Here is a 15,488-nt window from a genome sequence, read left to right on the forward strand (position 1 = left end):
AAGAGAGAAAGGAGAGGAGAGGACAAGGGAGAGGAGGGGAGGGGAAGGGAGGGGCACAGAGGGAAGGGAAGGGAGGGGAAGAAAGGGGAAGGGAAGGGAAGGGAGGAAGGAAGAATACATGAAGTTATGGGGGATGGCTTTCATTTAAACTACCATAAGATTCAAGCTGTATATTAAATATTCAGTTACCCTCCCATCCAAAGGGAAAAGGAACATGATCCACAGTATTTCTCATGAGGAAAATTACTGAATTTCCCTATAATTAAATAAATGTAATATACAAACTCTAGAAAAACTTTGCAATCGCCATTTCCATTCACAAGGGTCTCCTCTGGCATATGTACAAAGAATGAAGATGCTCTATTCAGTTTCCACAGCAGCAAAGGATAATTACCAGTGTGAAATAAACTGATTTATCAACACTTTAGCAACAATCCAGTAAGAATCAGACAGATCCTAACAGTCAATATTATGAGATTGGACCTATATCTTAACTGGTCTTTCAAGGTAGGAAGCATGTCTTTGAACAAAATAAGTATCTAGAATACCTATCCTCTGCCTCGACCTTCCAAATGCTGGGATTACAAACAGCCAAATTAAACCTCACTTTTGTTTATTTGTTAGATTTCTGGGATTTTTTAAATGTTGTGTTGGTATTGTGTGCTGTTGTATTTTGAAACAGGATCTCACTCTGTAGTCCAGGCAGCCCTACCTCAGCCTCCCTGATTGCTGGGATTATAGGTATGTGAGACCACACATGGCTTCACATGAAATTTTAGGAAAAATGACTTATTCAGAAAAAAAAATATTTGTTAGTGAGTAAGTTCTTCAAGTTTATACTGTAAGCCCTCCTGGTATTCCCTTTCCTATAAATAAGGAAAGGCATTGAAGATGGGGAGATCTGACTCCCTAACTAGTAGTTACTCAACTTTGCTGCTCCAGCTTCCATAAGCAAGAGGACCGCCCTGACTTGAGCCCCAACCAACATTACACAAGTGCCTACCAACAACCATGCAAAGACACAGCCAACTGTCCTGGCTCCTCAAAGTGAAGCCCCAGCTAGGGCTATTAAAAACAGCTCCTTGGCAGAAAGCTGGAAGAAGCCATTCTGCATGGAGTTCAATGGGAGAGAGAGAGAGAAATCACCAGTGAAGATACTCAGCGGTGAACACTCAAGCCTTACATTTTGCCAGCCAGGACAAATAAGCCAACAAGTGCAATAGTAGCAAGTCTGTCATGGTTGAAACCAACTGCCCTCTAATTGGACTGGAGGCCCGCTCCATGGAAGGGAACATCCTTGATACTGAAAACCTACAACAGGGGTAGTCATGAGCCCTAGGGGTGTAACATCTGCTGTCTGGTTAAATGTATATGCTATGCTCAAACTGCCTAATAAGCACTTCTCTTAATGTTCATACCTATATGTTAATGCTATTCTCACTTTTGGTAGAGAACCTTCTCTTTTCAGATGACAGTGACCTTGGGGTGACTCAAAAGGCATCACAGTGCTGGAAAGAAGTGACAGGAGTGCTCAGCACTGAAATATCTCTATCACACCAAGGCTCAGGGTCCATTGCAGAAGAGGTGGAGGAAAGAATGTAAGAGCCGAAGAAAGGGTAGGATGCCTTACAACGTGCTCCTCCAGACACATGGATATCCATGACCTCACAGTGCCTTACACTACCTATACAAGACCATCATCACAGGAGGAAAAGATCATGACATCAAAATAAGAGACTGATTCAAAGGGGGAGGGGATATGATGGAGAATGGAGTTTCAAAGGGTTAAGAGGGGGGAGGGAGGGCATTACCATGGGATATTGTTTACAATCATGGAAGTTGTTAATAAAAAATTAATAAATTAAAAAAAACAGCTCCTACCAGACTTTTTTTGCAATCACAAACCTAGACGAATCTTAGACAGAGAGGGAGCAAGTCCCCCTGATAGAGGCACTACTGTGAAGTGAGCTAAGGGGCAGAGCCATGATTGTTCTCAAACACTGGTCTGCTCCCCAACTCCCAGTACGGTCTCAGAGACAAGCACCCTGACTTGGTTCCAGTTATGGCACTAAGAAGCAGCTGAACAAATCTAGAGCAGCTAGGGCAGGAAAGAAAAAGAAAACAAGAGTATAGAGAGCTGATGAAAGGCTAGAAGGGCATAAAAGAACCGCAAGCCCTACTTACTAAAAGAGTTCCAGGGAGCTGTCAGTCTTCAGAGCCAAGAGTTTTAGCCCCCAGGCTGAGGGCTCTAAGGCCAATGGCCTTCAAGGGCCAAGGGTCCCCACACTGGACATCCCATGGAGACTGGAATGCTTGTAGGTTACCTGGGGCCTGCAAAAGTACTGTAATATTATAGGGTATCACTTGCCTACTGATCACTCATAGTTTGCCAAGCAGCAAAAAAACAGAAGCTGCTAGATGTAGCATTTGAACAACTTCTTGCCTACCTATGGTTTCTTTTCAACAATGTCTGCAACCAAACTTATCCCCGGGTCCCAGAGTAAGGAGACCTAGGGCCCATGAGCAGCAGAGCTTGCTGTGGCAGCCATCTGGGCCAGTTCCCACCATGACAGGACAGGGACTGAATTTGACTTGACTGCAGCCTACCATGACTTCTATCCAAAGAGCAAAGGAACACCCAGACAGCTCAATGGAGACACCTACATCCTCTGTTGTTTCCCATCCTGTTTAAAATACCCCAAGTTTCTGTTTCTACACAAAGACCTAAGCAAACAGAAAAAGAAGTGAAAAGAAAGCTCAGCCTCATGGTATGATACTTGCCTCTGCCGTGTACCAATGCAACAAAAAGAAAGGTTTTTTACTACACAGATGCCGAGCAGCTGCAGTACCACTCTTCTCTTGGACTTCAAGGCCTCCAGAACTGAGCTAAATAAGATTTGCAGAGGGCTGGAGAGCTAGCTTAGCGGTTAAGGCACTTGCCTGTGTAGCCAAAGGACCCATGTTCAACTCCCCAAGATCCATGTAAGCCAGATGCACAAGGTGGCACATGTGTCTGGAGTTCATTTGCAGTGGCTAGAGGCCCTGGCACACCCATTCTGTCTCTCAAATAAATAAATATTTAAAATTTTTTAAAAAATATTATTATCTATTTATTTGACAGAGAAAGAGAGAGAGAATAGGCGTGCCAGGGCCTCCAGCCACTGCAAACAAACTCCAGGCACATGTGGGCCCTTGTGCAACTGGCTAACGTGGGTCCTGGGGAGTGGAACCAGGGTCCTTTGGCTTTGCAGGCAAATGCCTTAACCGCTAAGCCATCCCTCCAGCCTTTTTAAAATATTTTAAAACAAAAGATTTTCAGAGACAAACCACTGGGCCTATGGAATTTATGAACAGAGCTGGGCGTCGTGCACGCCTTTAATCCCAGCACTGGGAGGCAGAGGTAGGAGGATCGCCTAGCATCCCCAAGCCTTGAGTTGGATTGCCAGCACCACATAAATGCAGGAGTGCTGGCACCCTTCTGTAATCTTAGTAGTTAAGGATCAGGATGTCATTCACATGTAGATAGGGAACCACAGGGCAGCCTGGGGTTATAGTATCGTGGTACTATAGCATTGCTTTGGCCTTCCCTTACTAACTAAACTACTTGATAATGGCAATATTCTCAAATTCAATTCCCTCACCTGCTTCACAACCCTGCATAATTTGTTGGGGGGGGGGGGGACACACATGTGGAGGTCATAGGTCAACTTCAAGGTTTCTGTGTTCCATCCACCTTCTTTGAGTCAGGGTCTCTTGCCACTTGTTATTGGAGCCTTAGGATCACAGAGTCATGTACCACTTAACATTTGACTGTACATGGGTGCTGGGGAATTGAACCCAGACTAGCAGACTTTGCAAGCAAGCACCTTTAACCACTGAGCCATCTCTCTAACTCCAGGAAAGCAGCTTTAAAAGGAAGAGATAAGAGAATTCTCAGTGACTCATCTTCACTCATTCCTTAGCAAATGGCATTCTCAGTAATCAAAACACCATTCACATGATTGCACCCTCCTGACACATCAAATTACCTTCCTGGAAACTGTCAACTAACAACATGAATAACATACAGCTACCCTTTCCAAAAGCAGCACCTAAGGGACCAGACGGTCTTATATAAGATTTCTAGTCCAATGGCAGATAACAAAGCTGTGAGCTCATTTCCTGTCAGTAAGCCAGAACAGCACTATGACTGAATAAGACAATATATGTTTAAAAAAAATAACTCCTACCACAGTGCCAGCAGACAGCAGAGACCCACTCAGTACCATTCATTTATCTGCAAGGTAATTCCAAACATTAACAACCTCATTCCTCATTCATCAGCAGGGCTATTTTATCATAAGGCTTACAGAACAGCACCTGACAACTAGAATCAAACCAAATTAGATGTCAGTTTTGTCCAGCACTAGTTTCTTGAAGGGAAAACAACAAAAAGGATAAAATAAAATAAAAAAAAGATCGAATAAGCCCATTAGATAAGGAATCTTACTGCCTAAGCCCAAGAAAAATATCAGCATAAACCAACATTGTGATCCCAGTGGAGAATCCTTTCACTTCTTTGTTAGCAACATAAATTCAATAAAAACGATCAAGAATTAGAAAAATATCCGGAAATAAACATTAAATTCTTCCATTCAAATCCGGGCGTGGTGGCACACGCCTTAAATCCCAGCACTAGGGAGGCAGAGGTAGGAGGATCATTGTTGAGTTTGAAGCCACCCTGAGCTAGAGTGAGACCCTACCTCAAAAAACCAAAATAGGGGCTCGAGAGATGGCTTAAGGGTTAAGCGCTTGCCTGTGAAGCCTAAGGACACCGGTTCAAGGCTCAATTCCCCAGGACCTACGTTAGCTAGATGCACAAGGGGGCATCTGGAGTTCATTTGCAGTGGCTAGAGGCCCTGGCACGCCCATTCTCTCTCTGTATCTGCCTCTTTCTCTGTCTATTGCTCTCAAGCAAATAACTAAAAATGAACAAAAGAATTTTAAAAACCAAAATAAAATAAAGTAAAAAATAAATTCACCAGGCGTTGTGACGCACACCTTTAATCCCAGCACTCAGGAGGCAGAGGTAGGAGGATCACCAGTGAGTTTGGAGGCCACCCTGAGACTCCAGGTCAGCCTGGGCTACAGTGAGATCCTACCTAGAAAAAACAAAATAAATAAATAAATAAACAAACTCTTCCATTCAGGACAGAATACGTATCCACTGCTGGCTATACAGAGTATTGGTAAACTGTCAGTCTTTCTTTTGCCCAGTGCCTACTACTCATCAAGCAAATTAAAATTAGGCAACATTTTGCCAGTAACCTGACACTATCAGCCAGAAGGTTATTGAGATGCTCGCTGGCCTCAGTCCTGTGTACTTCCTTGGCCACGGCAAACTAAGGGCTCTGAACAGGCTATCTTGACATATCTTTAATGTGTGCTGATGGCCCTGTACACATTTACTGACTGCAAAAATGTTCAAAAATTTGTGCTGCACAAGGTCACCTGTCAATATTTACCAGAGACTTCTGCTACTAATATATACAAGAACTTCCAGAAACTTAGCAAACAGTCATGATGTGTGACCATAACAAAGTCTCAAAAGAATGGGGCCAATCTCTCATGTACTACCACTTCCAATACTGAGCCAGAACAAAATATTTCTACTAAGTGCCCATTCATATACTCTCTGCCTTAAATATGTAACTAAGCTTGAACTGAATTGAAAAACTTTATCTTAGATATGATACTGGTTCTCCTAAGGATCCAGCCTCCAACTGTATGTTTGGAAGCAGTCACTGGATTCCAGAAGGCCCCAGAACTCTTATTTTTGTTCTGGGGATTTGTTTTGGTTGGGAGAGGGGGTATTGTTTGGGTTTGGGATTTGTTTGTTTGTTTTGAGACAATGTCCTCTAGGCTGATCTTGAAAAACTAGGTAGCCCAGGTTGGCTCTGAACTAGTAATCCTTCTGCATCAGATTCCCAAGTGTTTACATTACTGGTGTGTATAGCATATCTAAGCCCATGAATTCTCCTGCCCTGAGGTACGTTAAATTTCTAATTCTCAAAAATATTTTCTAAAATAAATCTACTTAAACGATAATTACATCTGGTTATAAACACTGTGATTCTGAATAAAAAAGAAAAATATTTTAAACCAATTTAAGAGATAAATGGACTCAAGTCAAAACTAAACAATTCAGGGCCAGAGAGATAGATGGCTTACTGGTTAAGGCACTTAACTTGAGAAGCCTAAGAACCCAGGTTAAATTAATTCCCTGGTACCCACATAAGCTAGATGCACAAGGTGGCACATGTGTTGGAGTTCATTTACAGTGGCTAGAGGCCTGGCATGCCCATTTCTCTCTTTATATTTGCCTCTCTCTCTCTTTTCAATAAATAAATAAAATGCCTTTAAAAAAAATTAAACAGGGCTGGAGAGATGGCTTAGCGATTAAGCGCTTGCCTGTGAAGCCTAAGGACCCCGGTTCGAGGCTCGGTTCCCCAGGTCCCACGTTAGCCAGATGCACAAGGGGACGCACGCGTCTGGAGTTCGTTTGCAGAGGCTGGAAGCCCTGGCGCGCCCATTCTCTCTCTCTCCCTCTATCTGTCTTTCTCTCTGTGTCTGTCGCTCTCAAATAAATAAATTTTAAAAAAAAATTAAACAAATATGATGGAGAATGGAATTTCAAACGCGAAAGTGGGGGGGGGGAAGGGAGGGAATTACCATGGGATTTTTTTTATAATCATGGAAAATGCTAATAAAAATTAAAAAAAAAAATTAAACAAGCCGGGCATGGTGGCACACGCCTTTAATCCCAGCACTGAGGAGGCAGAGGTAGGAGGATCGCCAAGAGTTGGAGGCCACCCTGAGACTACACAGTGAATTCCAGGTCAGCCTGAACTACAGTGAGACTATACCTCAAAATTAAAAAAAAAAAAAAAAAAATTGTAAGTAATTCAGGGCAAGGGAAATGGCTCAATGGTTAAAGGCGTTTACTTACAAAATCTTCTGGCCTGGGTTCAATTCCCCAGTACCTACATAAAGCCACATGCACAAAGTGGTTACATGCATGTGGAGTGTTTGCAGTGCCAAAAGGCCCTGATTTGCCCATTCTATTTCTTCCTCCTCTCACATACTTTGAAAAAAAGAAATATAGACAAAAACTACCTAACAAACTTTCAAACTGAAAAGACCCACTTTTAACATAGAAGAATCAATGCCTAGACCCATCAGCATGCAATTTCAGAATAAAAGTCCCAAGTGTTCAGGAAAAGGGGGAGGCATCTACAAAGTATCATTAATCAACAGCAGTAGGGCTACAAGACAATGCAACAAAATGATACTGACAGAATAGTATTCTATGCCTCACTCAACCATCAATCAAGCTTGAGAATTCATTTTCAGACACAGAAAATTTTCTGCATCTTTTCTGCCTAAATTAACTTACGGATGTTCTCCAACTAAATGAAAAAAAATAAATAAATAAAAGTGTGAAACAGATCAAACTGGTTTGTGCAAGGGGAAAATCAGATTCATACAATACAAAAAGAAGTCTGCAGTTCTAGGCATGTTGGCCATGTCTTTAATCCCAGCACTAAGGAGGAAGAGGTAGGAGGATCACTGAGTTTGAAGCTACTTTGAGACTACATAGTGAATTCCAGGTCAGCCTGAGCTAGAGCAAAACCCTATCAGGAAAAAGCAAAATACAGACAGACAGACATATAATATACAGAGCTGGGCATGGTTGTTCCCACCTGTAATCCCAGCACTCAGGAGACTGAAGTAGGCGGATCACCATGAGTCCAAAGATAGCCTGAGCTAAATTGAGTTCTAGATCAGCAGGAGCCCCAGAGACCATGCCTCAAGGCAAACACACACACACACACACACACACACACACACACTAGCCAGGCATGGCACCACAAACCTTTGATCCCAGCACTTGGGAGGCAGAGGTAGGAGGATCACTGAGGCAAGGCCACCCTGAGACTGCACAGTTAATTTCAGGTCAGCCTGAGGCAGAGTGAGACCCTACCTCAGGAAAAAAAAAAAAAAAAAAGGCTTGGATATCCATGACCTTGCAGTACCTGACACTACCTACACAAAATCATCATAAGAGGAAAGAATGATAACATCAAAATAAAAGAGACTTGGGCTGGAGAGATGGCTTAGTGGTTAAGCGCTTGCCTGTGACGCCTAAGGACCCTGGTTCGAGGCTCAGTTCCCCAGGTCCCACGTTAGCCAGATGCACAAGGGGGCGCATGCGTCTGGAGTTTGTTTGCAGTGGCTGGAAGCCCTGGCGCACCCATTCTCTCTCTCTCTCCCTCCATCTGTCTTTCTCTGTCTGTCACTCTCAATAAATAAATAAATAATGAACAACAACAAAAAAAATTTTTTTTAAAAAAATAAAAGAGACTGATTGAGAGGGGGTTAGGTGTATGATGGAGTGGAGTTGCAAAGGGGAAAGTGGGATGGGGGATTACCATGGGCTATTGTCTGTAATTATGGAAGTTGTCAATATAAAAGTAAATTAAAAAATATATACCACATCATTTATTCTAGCACATTCTTTTCTTTGTTGGGTGGGAGGGTGGGTTGTTTTTTTAAGGCAGGGTCTCACTCCACAGCACAGGCTGAACTGGAACTTACTCTTTTTTCTTTTAATTTTTTTTGGTTCATTTTTTATTTATTTATTTGACAGTGACAGACAGAGAGAGAAAGACAGATAGAGGGAGAGAGAGAGAATGGGCGCGCCAGGGCTTCCAGCCACTGCAAACGATCTCCAGACACGTGCGCCCCTTTGTGCATCTGGCTAACGTGGGACCTGGGGAACCGAGCCTCGAACAGGGGTCCTTAGGCTTCACAGGCAAGCGCTTAACCGCTAAGCCATCTCTCCAGCCTTGGAACTTACTCTTATAGCCTAGGATGATCTGAAATCATGAAAGAGTATTGGGATTAAAGGCATGTGCCACCACAGATGGTTTGTTTTCATTTTGCATGTTCTTTATTTTATTTTGGCTTTGGTTTTTCCAGACAGGGTCTCACTCTCTAGCTCAGTCTGACTTGGAATTTACTATGTATTCTCAGGGTAGCCTCGAACTCACATCAATCCTCCTACCTGCCTCACCAGTGCTGCGCTTAAAGATATGCACTACCACACCTGGCTGTTTTCAAAAAATATTATGAAAATATTTTTATTTAGTTACAGAGAGAAAGAGGAGGAGCACACCAGGTCCTCTTGCTGCTGCAAACAAACTCCAGTGGTCTGGGCTACTTTTGTTCATCTGGATTTACATGGGTACTAGAGAATCGAACCTGGGACCAGTCAAGGCAGGCAGGCCTTACCAGCAAGCTCCTTTAACTACTGAGCTATCTCTCCAAATCCTGTTTTCACTTTCTTATCCTGCAGAAACCAGCTATAATTTCTTATCCATTACATTTACAGTTACTGTCAGCCAGGTGGCAGCCTTGCTATCATATAAAACCCTGTGAGGGGTTATAGAAGCACCCAGCATCAGATCCTCAGACCCCACAAGACAATGTTGACTTCCTGGTTATACCTCTTCCCCACTGCCCATTGTTAAGTCTGTGTCTTCTATATACCAAACAGTAACTGGTGTATGACAATTGTTTCATCCTGGATTACATTTTAACATCTTTGAAATTGTGATGGATCTAACAGAAGGGCTGTCTCGTGATTTTTTCTTTTAATGATACACATAATAATGGAAAGTCGTCTATGTAAAATATTTGAAGAAATTTAGTAACAAAAAAATTTGGATGATGCAGACTAGTGTTGGTGAATTAGCTCCCAAGTGTTAGTAAATCCAAAAAGAAAAATAAGATTATGGGGCTGAAGAGATGTCCTAGCTGTTAAGGCCTCTGCCTGCAAAGCCAAAGTGTCCCAGTTATATTCACCAGAACCTAAGTAAGTCAGATGCACAAGAGGGCTCATGCATCTGGAGTTCATTTGTAATGGCTGGAGGCCCTGGCATGCCCATATTCTCCCTCCCTCCCTCCTTCTCTCTCAAATAAGTAAATAAAGTATACTTTAATTAAAAGAAATAAAAAGAAAAAGAAGATTAAGATTATAGAGGTTAATACGACAGGACATTAGGGCCTATAATTTCAGCACTGTAAAGGGTAAAGTGAGAAGGCTGCTTCCTCTGAGCTCAAAACTGCCGGGCATGGTGGCACAGGCCTTTAATCCCAGCACTCCAGAGGCAAAGGTGGAAGGATTACTTTGAGTTCGAGGCTACCCTGAGACTACATAGTGAATTCCAGGTCAGCCAGAGCTACAGTGAGACCCTACCTCGAAAAAAACCAAAAAGCAAACAAACAAAAGAAAGAGTTCAAAACCAACTTCAACTAGAAACAGGCTATAGTGGTAGGCCTCTTTAATCCCATCACTTGGGAAGCTGATAGTCACATAGTTTGAGACCAGCCTGGAGATAGACATGGCTCATGCCTGTAACTCCTGCCTTGAGGAAGCTGAATAGGGTTCTTCGTGAATTAAAGGCCAGACTGAGCCTGCATCATAAAAGACAAAAGAAAAAAAAAGGCGAACACCTTTAGTCGGGAGGCAGAGGTAGGAGAATCGCTGAGTTCAAGGCCACCCTGAGACTACATAGTAATTTCCAGGTCAGCCTGGGCTAGAGCAAAACTATACCTAGAAAAGACATTTTTAAAAAAGGAAAAAACATATAAGCTTAATACTGTTATAAAATTAAATAAGCAAGAAATGAAAACAAAACAATGCTATTGCCTGCTCAGAAAGGGCAGTACAAACCAGCCTGTCCAGTGGTCGTAGTCACTAAGAAGACAAGGTCACAAAGAATGCAGAGAATCAACCTGAGTGGGTCCAGGAGTTCCCAACCTGAACAAGAGTAAGAACTTACTTCCAAAACAAAAGGGCCTGGGCAATAATGAACTTCTTTTTAATACAGGCCAATCAATAACGTTTTTACTTTAGCCCATTCATTTTTTATAAACCATTTTAAATATTTGATGAGAGGGGAGCACACATACACAATCAAAGAGAATGAAACAGGGTTATTCAGTCGGTAGGGAAAACAGTGTAAGTCAGGTACTTCTAGAAAATTCAACTGGCAGTGGCGTTGAAGACCATGAATTCTGGACTAAAGTTTAGCCAATCTCTGAAAGCGTGACACCAGTAGTTGTCGTATACACTGATGACAATTATACAATTTGCATCAAAAAAAAAAAAAATCAAGGAATGATCAGCCAAGGTGAGCTGAATTCACCCTTGCACAACGTCCTTTACACTCAACCCCCGCGGGCATACAGGTGCATACCTTTCGTCCCAGCACTTGGGAGGACTACCGTGAGTTCGAGGCCAGCCTGTGATATAGTGAGTTCCACATCAGCCTAGGCTACTGTGAGACCCTGCCTCAAAAAAAAAAAAGAAAAGAAAAGAAAAAGAAAAAGAAAAAGAAAAAGAAAAAGAAAAAGAAAAAGAAAAAGAAAAAGAAAAAGAAAAGAAAAGGAAAAAGAAAAAGAAAAAGAAAATGAAAATGAGCTCTCCTGCGCCTCACCTTCCCTGGCCCCGAAGACGGCAAGACACCACAGGGGCGGCTCCCAGGCACGCTCTCCGTGTAAACCCACTACGTTAGCGAAGGACCAAAGCGGGGAAAGAGTCCTCCTGCCAGCATGGCAGTCGATCGACGACTCGGAGACCGAGGACGCGACATCCACAAATCCAGCTTAAGGAACTCCGAAGGACCAGGTGCCCAAGGGCCGAAGCCCGTCTCCACGTAGCGAGGACGCTCTTGCGTGCCCAGGACCGGCGCAGAGCCCTCGCAAATGTCACTGGGCCGAGCCCAAGCGCGCCAGAGCAGGACCCACCCCCAGGAGAGAGGACGCCCAGGCCCGGTCCCTCCCCTTCTTCCGCCCGCGCTCAGCTCATTCATTCTCCTGCCCGCCTGCCGTCTCCGTGCGACCGGCCGCTCAGGCCCCACAAGACCACCAGAAGCTTTTGTCTCCCACCGGCCGGAAACTCGGGCGCGCAGGCGGGGGCGCGCGCAGACACCGGCCCCCGCACTAGGGGCCTGACCGCGAAGCCGACCCGGCAGCCAGGGTCCCAAGGTCCGAGCCGAGCGCTCCTCGCAAGCCCCAGGCCCACGTTTAGGCCGGCCCTGTGCATCTGGGATCGGGCCTCCCAAGCCCACCGCGTGCACCACTCGATCCCCTCCCCAGGTCCTCCCGTGCAGCGAGGAGCCCCGGGCCTTTCTCCTTTCGAGACGGCGGCGCCCGGGCACTCACCTGAGCAGCAGCTGGTCGTGCTCGGCCTTGCACTTGCCCAGCTCGATCTGCAGCTTGGCGCGCTCGCGGGCCGTGTCGTCGAGCGCGCGGCGCGCGTCGGCCAGCTCGGTCTCGTAGAGCGCCTTGAGCCCGGTGAGCTCGCGGCCGCGCACCTCCTCGCGCTCGCTCGCCTGCAGCTGCAGCGCGCTGTTCTCCGTCTCCAGGCTGCGCACCTTGTCGATGTACACCGCCAGCCGGTCGTTGAGCTCGCGCAGCTCCTCCTTCTCTTGCAGCCGCGACAGCCGCGTGGGGCTCAGCGGCGTGCTGGGGGCGCCGGCGCGGCTGCCCGACCGCTGCGGCACGGGGGTCGCGGTCGCCATGGCGGGCGGCGGGGGATGATCGGCGACGAAGAGACTGAGCCGCGACGAAGACCCAAGCCGGGGACGACGTGGGCTGGGAGGAGGGCGGCAGCGGGGTTAGGGCACAAAGGGCAGAGGGGAGGACTACCGACGAACGAGCGATCGATGGGAACGTGCCCTTTGTGCTGCACGGGAGGAGAGGCGCGGCGCCCGCAATCCCGAGGACGAGTAGGTCGCCTGCAGACGCCACCGCGTCTCCCGCCCGGAGCACTTTGTTTCCTCAGCCGCTCAGCGCGAGCGGCGGGCGGGCCGGGAAGGAGGGCCGCGAGGGGCGGGCTGGAGTCCGACCGCCGCGCGAGGGGGAGGAGGTGCCAGCCCCGCGGCCCAACATGGCGGGCCCACGTGACCGCCGCTGGCCAATGGGGAGCGGCAGCTTGCTCCGGTGGCGGGGGGCCTCCTGCCAATAAATTCAAAATCTGGGCCCAGGCAACCGTCCTTCTCCGCGCGCGGAGCCGGGGCGTGGGCGGGCGGGGCGCTCTGGACTACTGGGCTCCGAAGGCGCGGCGCGGCGCCCGACGACTCCTCCTTCCCCACCCCCGCCCCCGGGACCCCTGGAGGGTTGGGCTTGCGAGTGGCGGGAAAGAGCCAGGAAGTTCCCGGGCGCGTTCGTGCCACCACCCACACCCACTCCCGAGGTTGGGGAAATTCAAATGTAAACGTCCTTAGTAGCCCCGGAGAACCCCAGCCGGTGGCCGCGGGCGCGCGGAGGGCGTGGGGTGGCCCGCGGCCCGGCCACCGAGGAGTTACGTAAGGTTCCCGGTGCGCGCTTCTGTTTCTCCAGGGAAAACATGGAAACGCCTCCTGCGAGGAAACCGAGCTGTGAGTGTCTTGAAACTGACATGTCAACCGGAAAACTGCAACGTTGATTTTAAATCATTTACCGCCAGCGCTGATGGGCGTTCCCTGATCCGTTTGTTTTGGGGACTGAATCTCAGCCCTGGTTGTCCTCCATGTCCCTAGGCCGCTGTGAATGACCTTGAACTTCAAATCCTCCTGCCTCCGGCTCCTAAATGCTGGGATTAAGGGCCTTCTTAACAACCAGTTTCCTTTGTTCAACAACGTAAGAGTTTGTAAAATCAAAAACAACTTACAAATGATCTGAATAACCTGACGAGTAATGAAACAATATTGTCCTGATTCATTTAAATGAGATAAATAAAAAAACCTGAGCTTGTAAAAGTCACTACCACGATCTGTTGGCAGTTAGTTTATTTAGGATAAATAGGCTTAGGATAAATTTAGGCTTGCTATGTATTCCTGGTTGATTTGGTACTATGTAGTTCAAGCTGGCTTCAAACTCCTTGCAATCCTCCAGTCTCGCCCTCTTAGGTGCTAGGATTATAAGCACAAACCACCACCCACAGCTCCTTTTTAAAAAAGTTTTGAGACTGTGAAGTAATTCCAACCATGTCTTGCTCTCAACATGGTATTTTTGATAGGAGACAGAAATTGGCTAGGCAGTCAAAGGAACAGAACCCCCAGAAGTGATTTTTTTTTTTCTTGGTTTATCGAGGTAGGGTCTCCTAGCCCAGGCTGACCTGGAATGGAATTCACTATGTAGTCTCAGAGTGGCCTCCCAACTCATGGCAGTCCTCCGCAGTCCTCCTATCTCTGCCTCCCAAGTGCTGGGATTAAAGACACCACTCCCAGAGTGAATGGTTTTTTGTTTTAATTTTTATTTATTTATTTGAGAATGACAGACACAGAGAGAAAGACAGATAGAGGGAGAGAGAGAGAATGGGCGCGCCAGGGCTTCCAGCCTCTGCAAACGAACTCCAGACGCGTGCACCCCCTTGTGCATCTGGCTAACGTGGGTCCTGGGGAACCGAGCCTCGAACCGGGGTCCTTAGGCCTCACAGGCAAGCGCTTAACCGCTAGACCATCTCTCCAGCCCATGAATGGTTTTTTATTCCTTGACTAAAAGCAGGAAATGTCACTAAACTTACAGAAACCTGGATGTACACCCCCCCCCCCGAAAAGATTTCTAGATTAAACTTGCATCTTTCCTAGAGGACAGAAACTCTGATCCATACCTAAGATTATTGACAAAGCTATAAAATCTGGTCTTTGTCCATAGTAACCTGCCAACCTGGTCTTCCTCACGTAGCCACTCCCATAAAAAACAATAAAAACTCTGAAATGGGCTTCTCAAACCCCTTCTTGCCTCCCTGGGCAAGAACTTCACCTAGCTTCCTTTTCCTTTTCTTATGTTCTGGACTTCAGCCCCCTTCTCTCCATCCTCCTAAAGCTTTACGCTATAATAAAATCTTACTGAACCTTATCATCTGGTCTGTGGATTTTATTCTTCGAATTCATAGGACAAAAATCTAGGAAAAAAAAAATATCAGTGCACTGCCCTGCAAGGAACCCAAAATTCCTGTATCAGTTTCTCTGCATACATTTTTCTGAAACCACACATACACTGGAGTAAACAAATGAGGATTTGCAATTGATAGTTAGGATTTATAGGACTGATCCTAAGTTTCTTCCTAGGAAATTGAATGATTCCTAGTTTTCAGGGAAGGTTAAAGATTTATTACATAAAATATATCACAGCTTGGTGTGGTGGTGCACACCTTCAATCCCAGCACTCCAGCCTGGGACTTCAGACTGAGTTCTGGGTCAGCTTGGGCTAGAATGAGTCCCTACCCTGAAAAAAAAAATGCATCAGACACATGAGGAGACATGGCTAAATAGAATTTGTGGTCAAAACATCTCTAATCAAAAGTATTTTTAGCAGTGCTGGGCATGGTGGCGAACGCCTTTAATCCCAGCATTTGGGAAGCAGAGGTAGGAGGATCCTTGTGAGTTCAAGGCCAC

The 15,488-nt window shown here is 46.0% G+C and overlaps 1 protein-coding gene, 1 long non-coding RNA gene and 1 other non-coding gene across 4 annotated transcripts in view; 1 reads left to right on the forward strand and 2 right to left on the reverse strand.

Moving 5' to 3' along the window:
- Lmnb1 (lamin B1) overlaps nucleotides 1–12,924 on the reverse strand; it is a 50,338-nt gene extending 37,414 nt beyond the window's left edge. Inside the window, exon 1 of the mRNA XM_004669180.2 lies at nucleotides 12,271–12,924. Coding sequence (XP_004669237.1) covers nucleotides 12,271–12,629 — 359 coding nt within the window. The 5' untranslated portion in view covers nucleotides 12,630–12,924. The remainder of the gene's footprint in view (nucleotides 1–12,270) is intronic.
- Nucleotides 2,465–2,601, reverse strand: LOC123453912. Its single transcript, XR_006633082.1, has one exon. It is a non-coding gene; the product is annotated as a small nucleolar RNA SNORA5 (small nucleolar RNA).
- Nucleotides 12,925–13,164: 240 nt separating the features above from the next.
- Nucleotides 13,165–13,851, forward strand: LOC123453773. Of its 2 annotated transcripts, none has more exons than XR_006632968.1 (2): nucleotides 13,165–13,320; nucleotides 13,450–13,851. It is a non-coding gene; the product is annotated as an uncharacterized LOC123453773 (long non-coding RNA). The 2 variants fall into 2 exon arrangements; XR_006632967.1 differs by having other exon boundaries at nucleotides 13,165–13,303.
- Nucleotides 13,852–15,488: the final 1,637 nt, after the last annotated feature.

The sequence above is a fragment of the Jaculus jaculus genome, chromosome 12 (genome assembly GCF_020740685.1).
Source record: "Jaculus jaculus isolate mJacJac1 chromosome 12, mJacJac1.mat.Y.cur, whole genome shotgun sequence".
NCBI lineage: Eukaryota > Metazoa > Chordata > Mammalia > Rodentia > Dipodidae > Jaculus > Jaculus jaculus.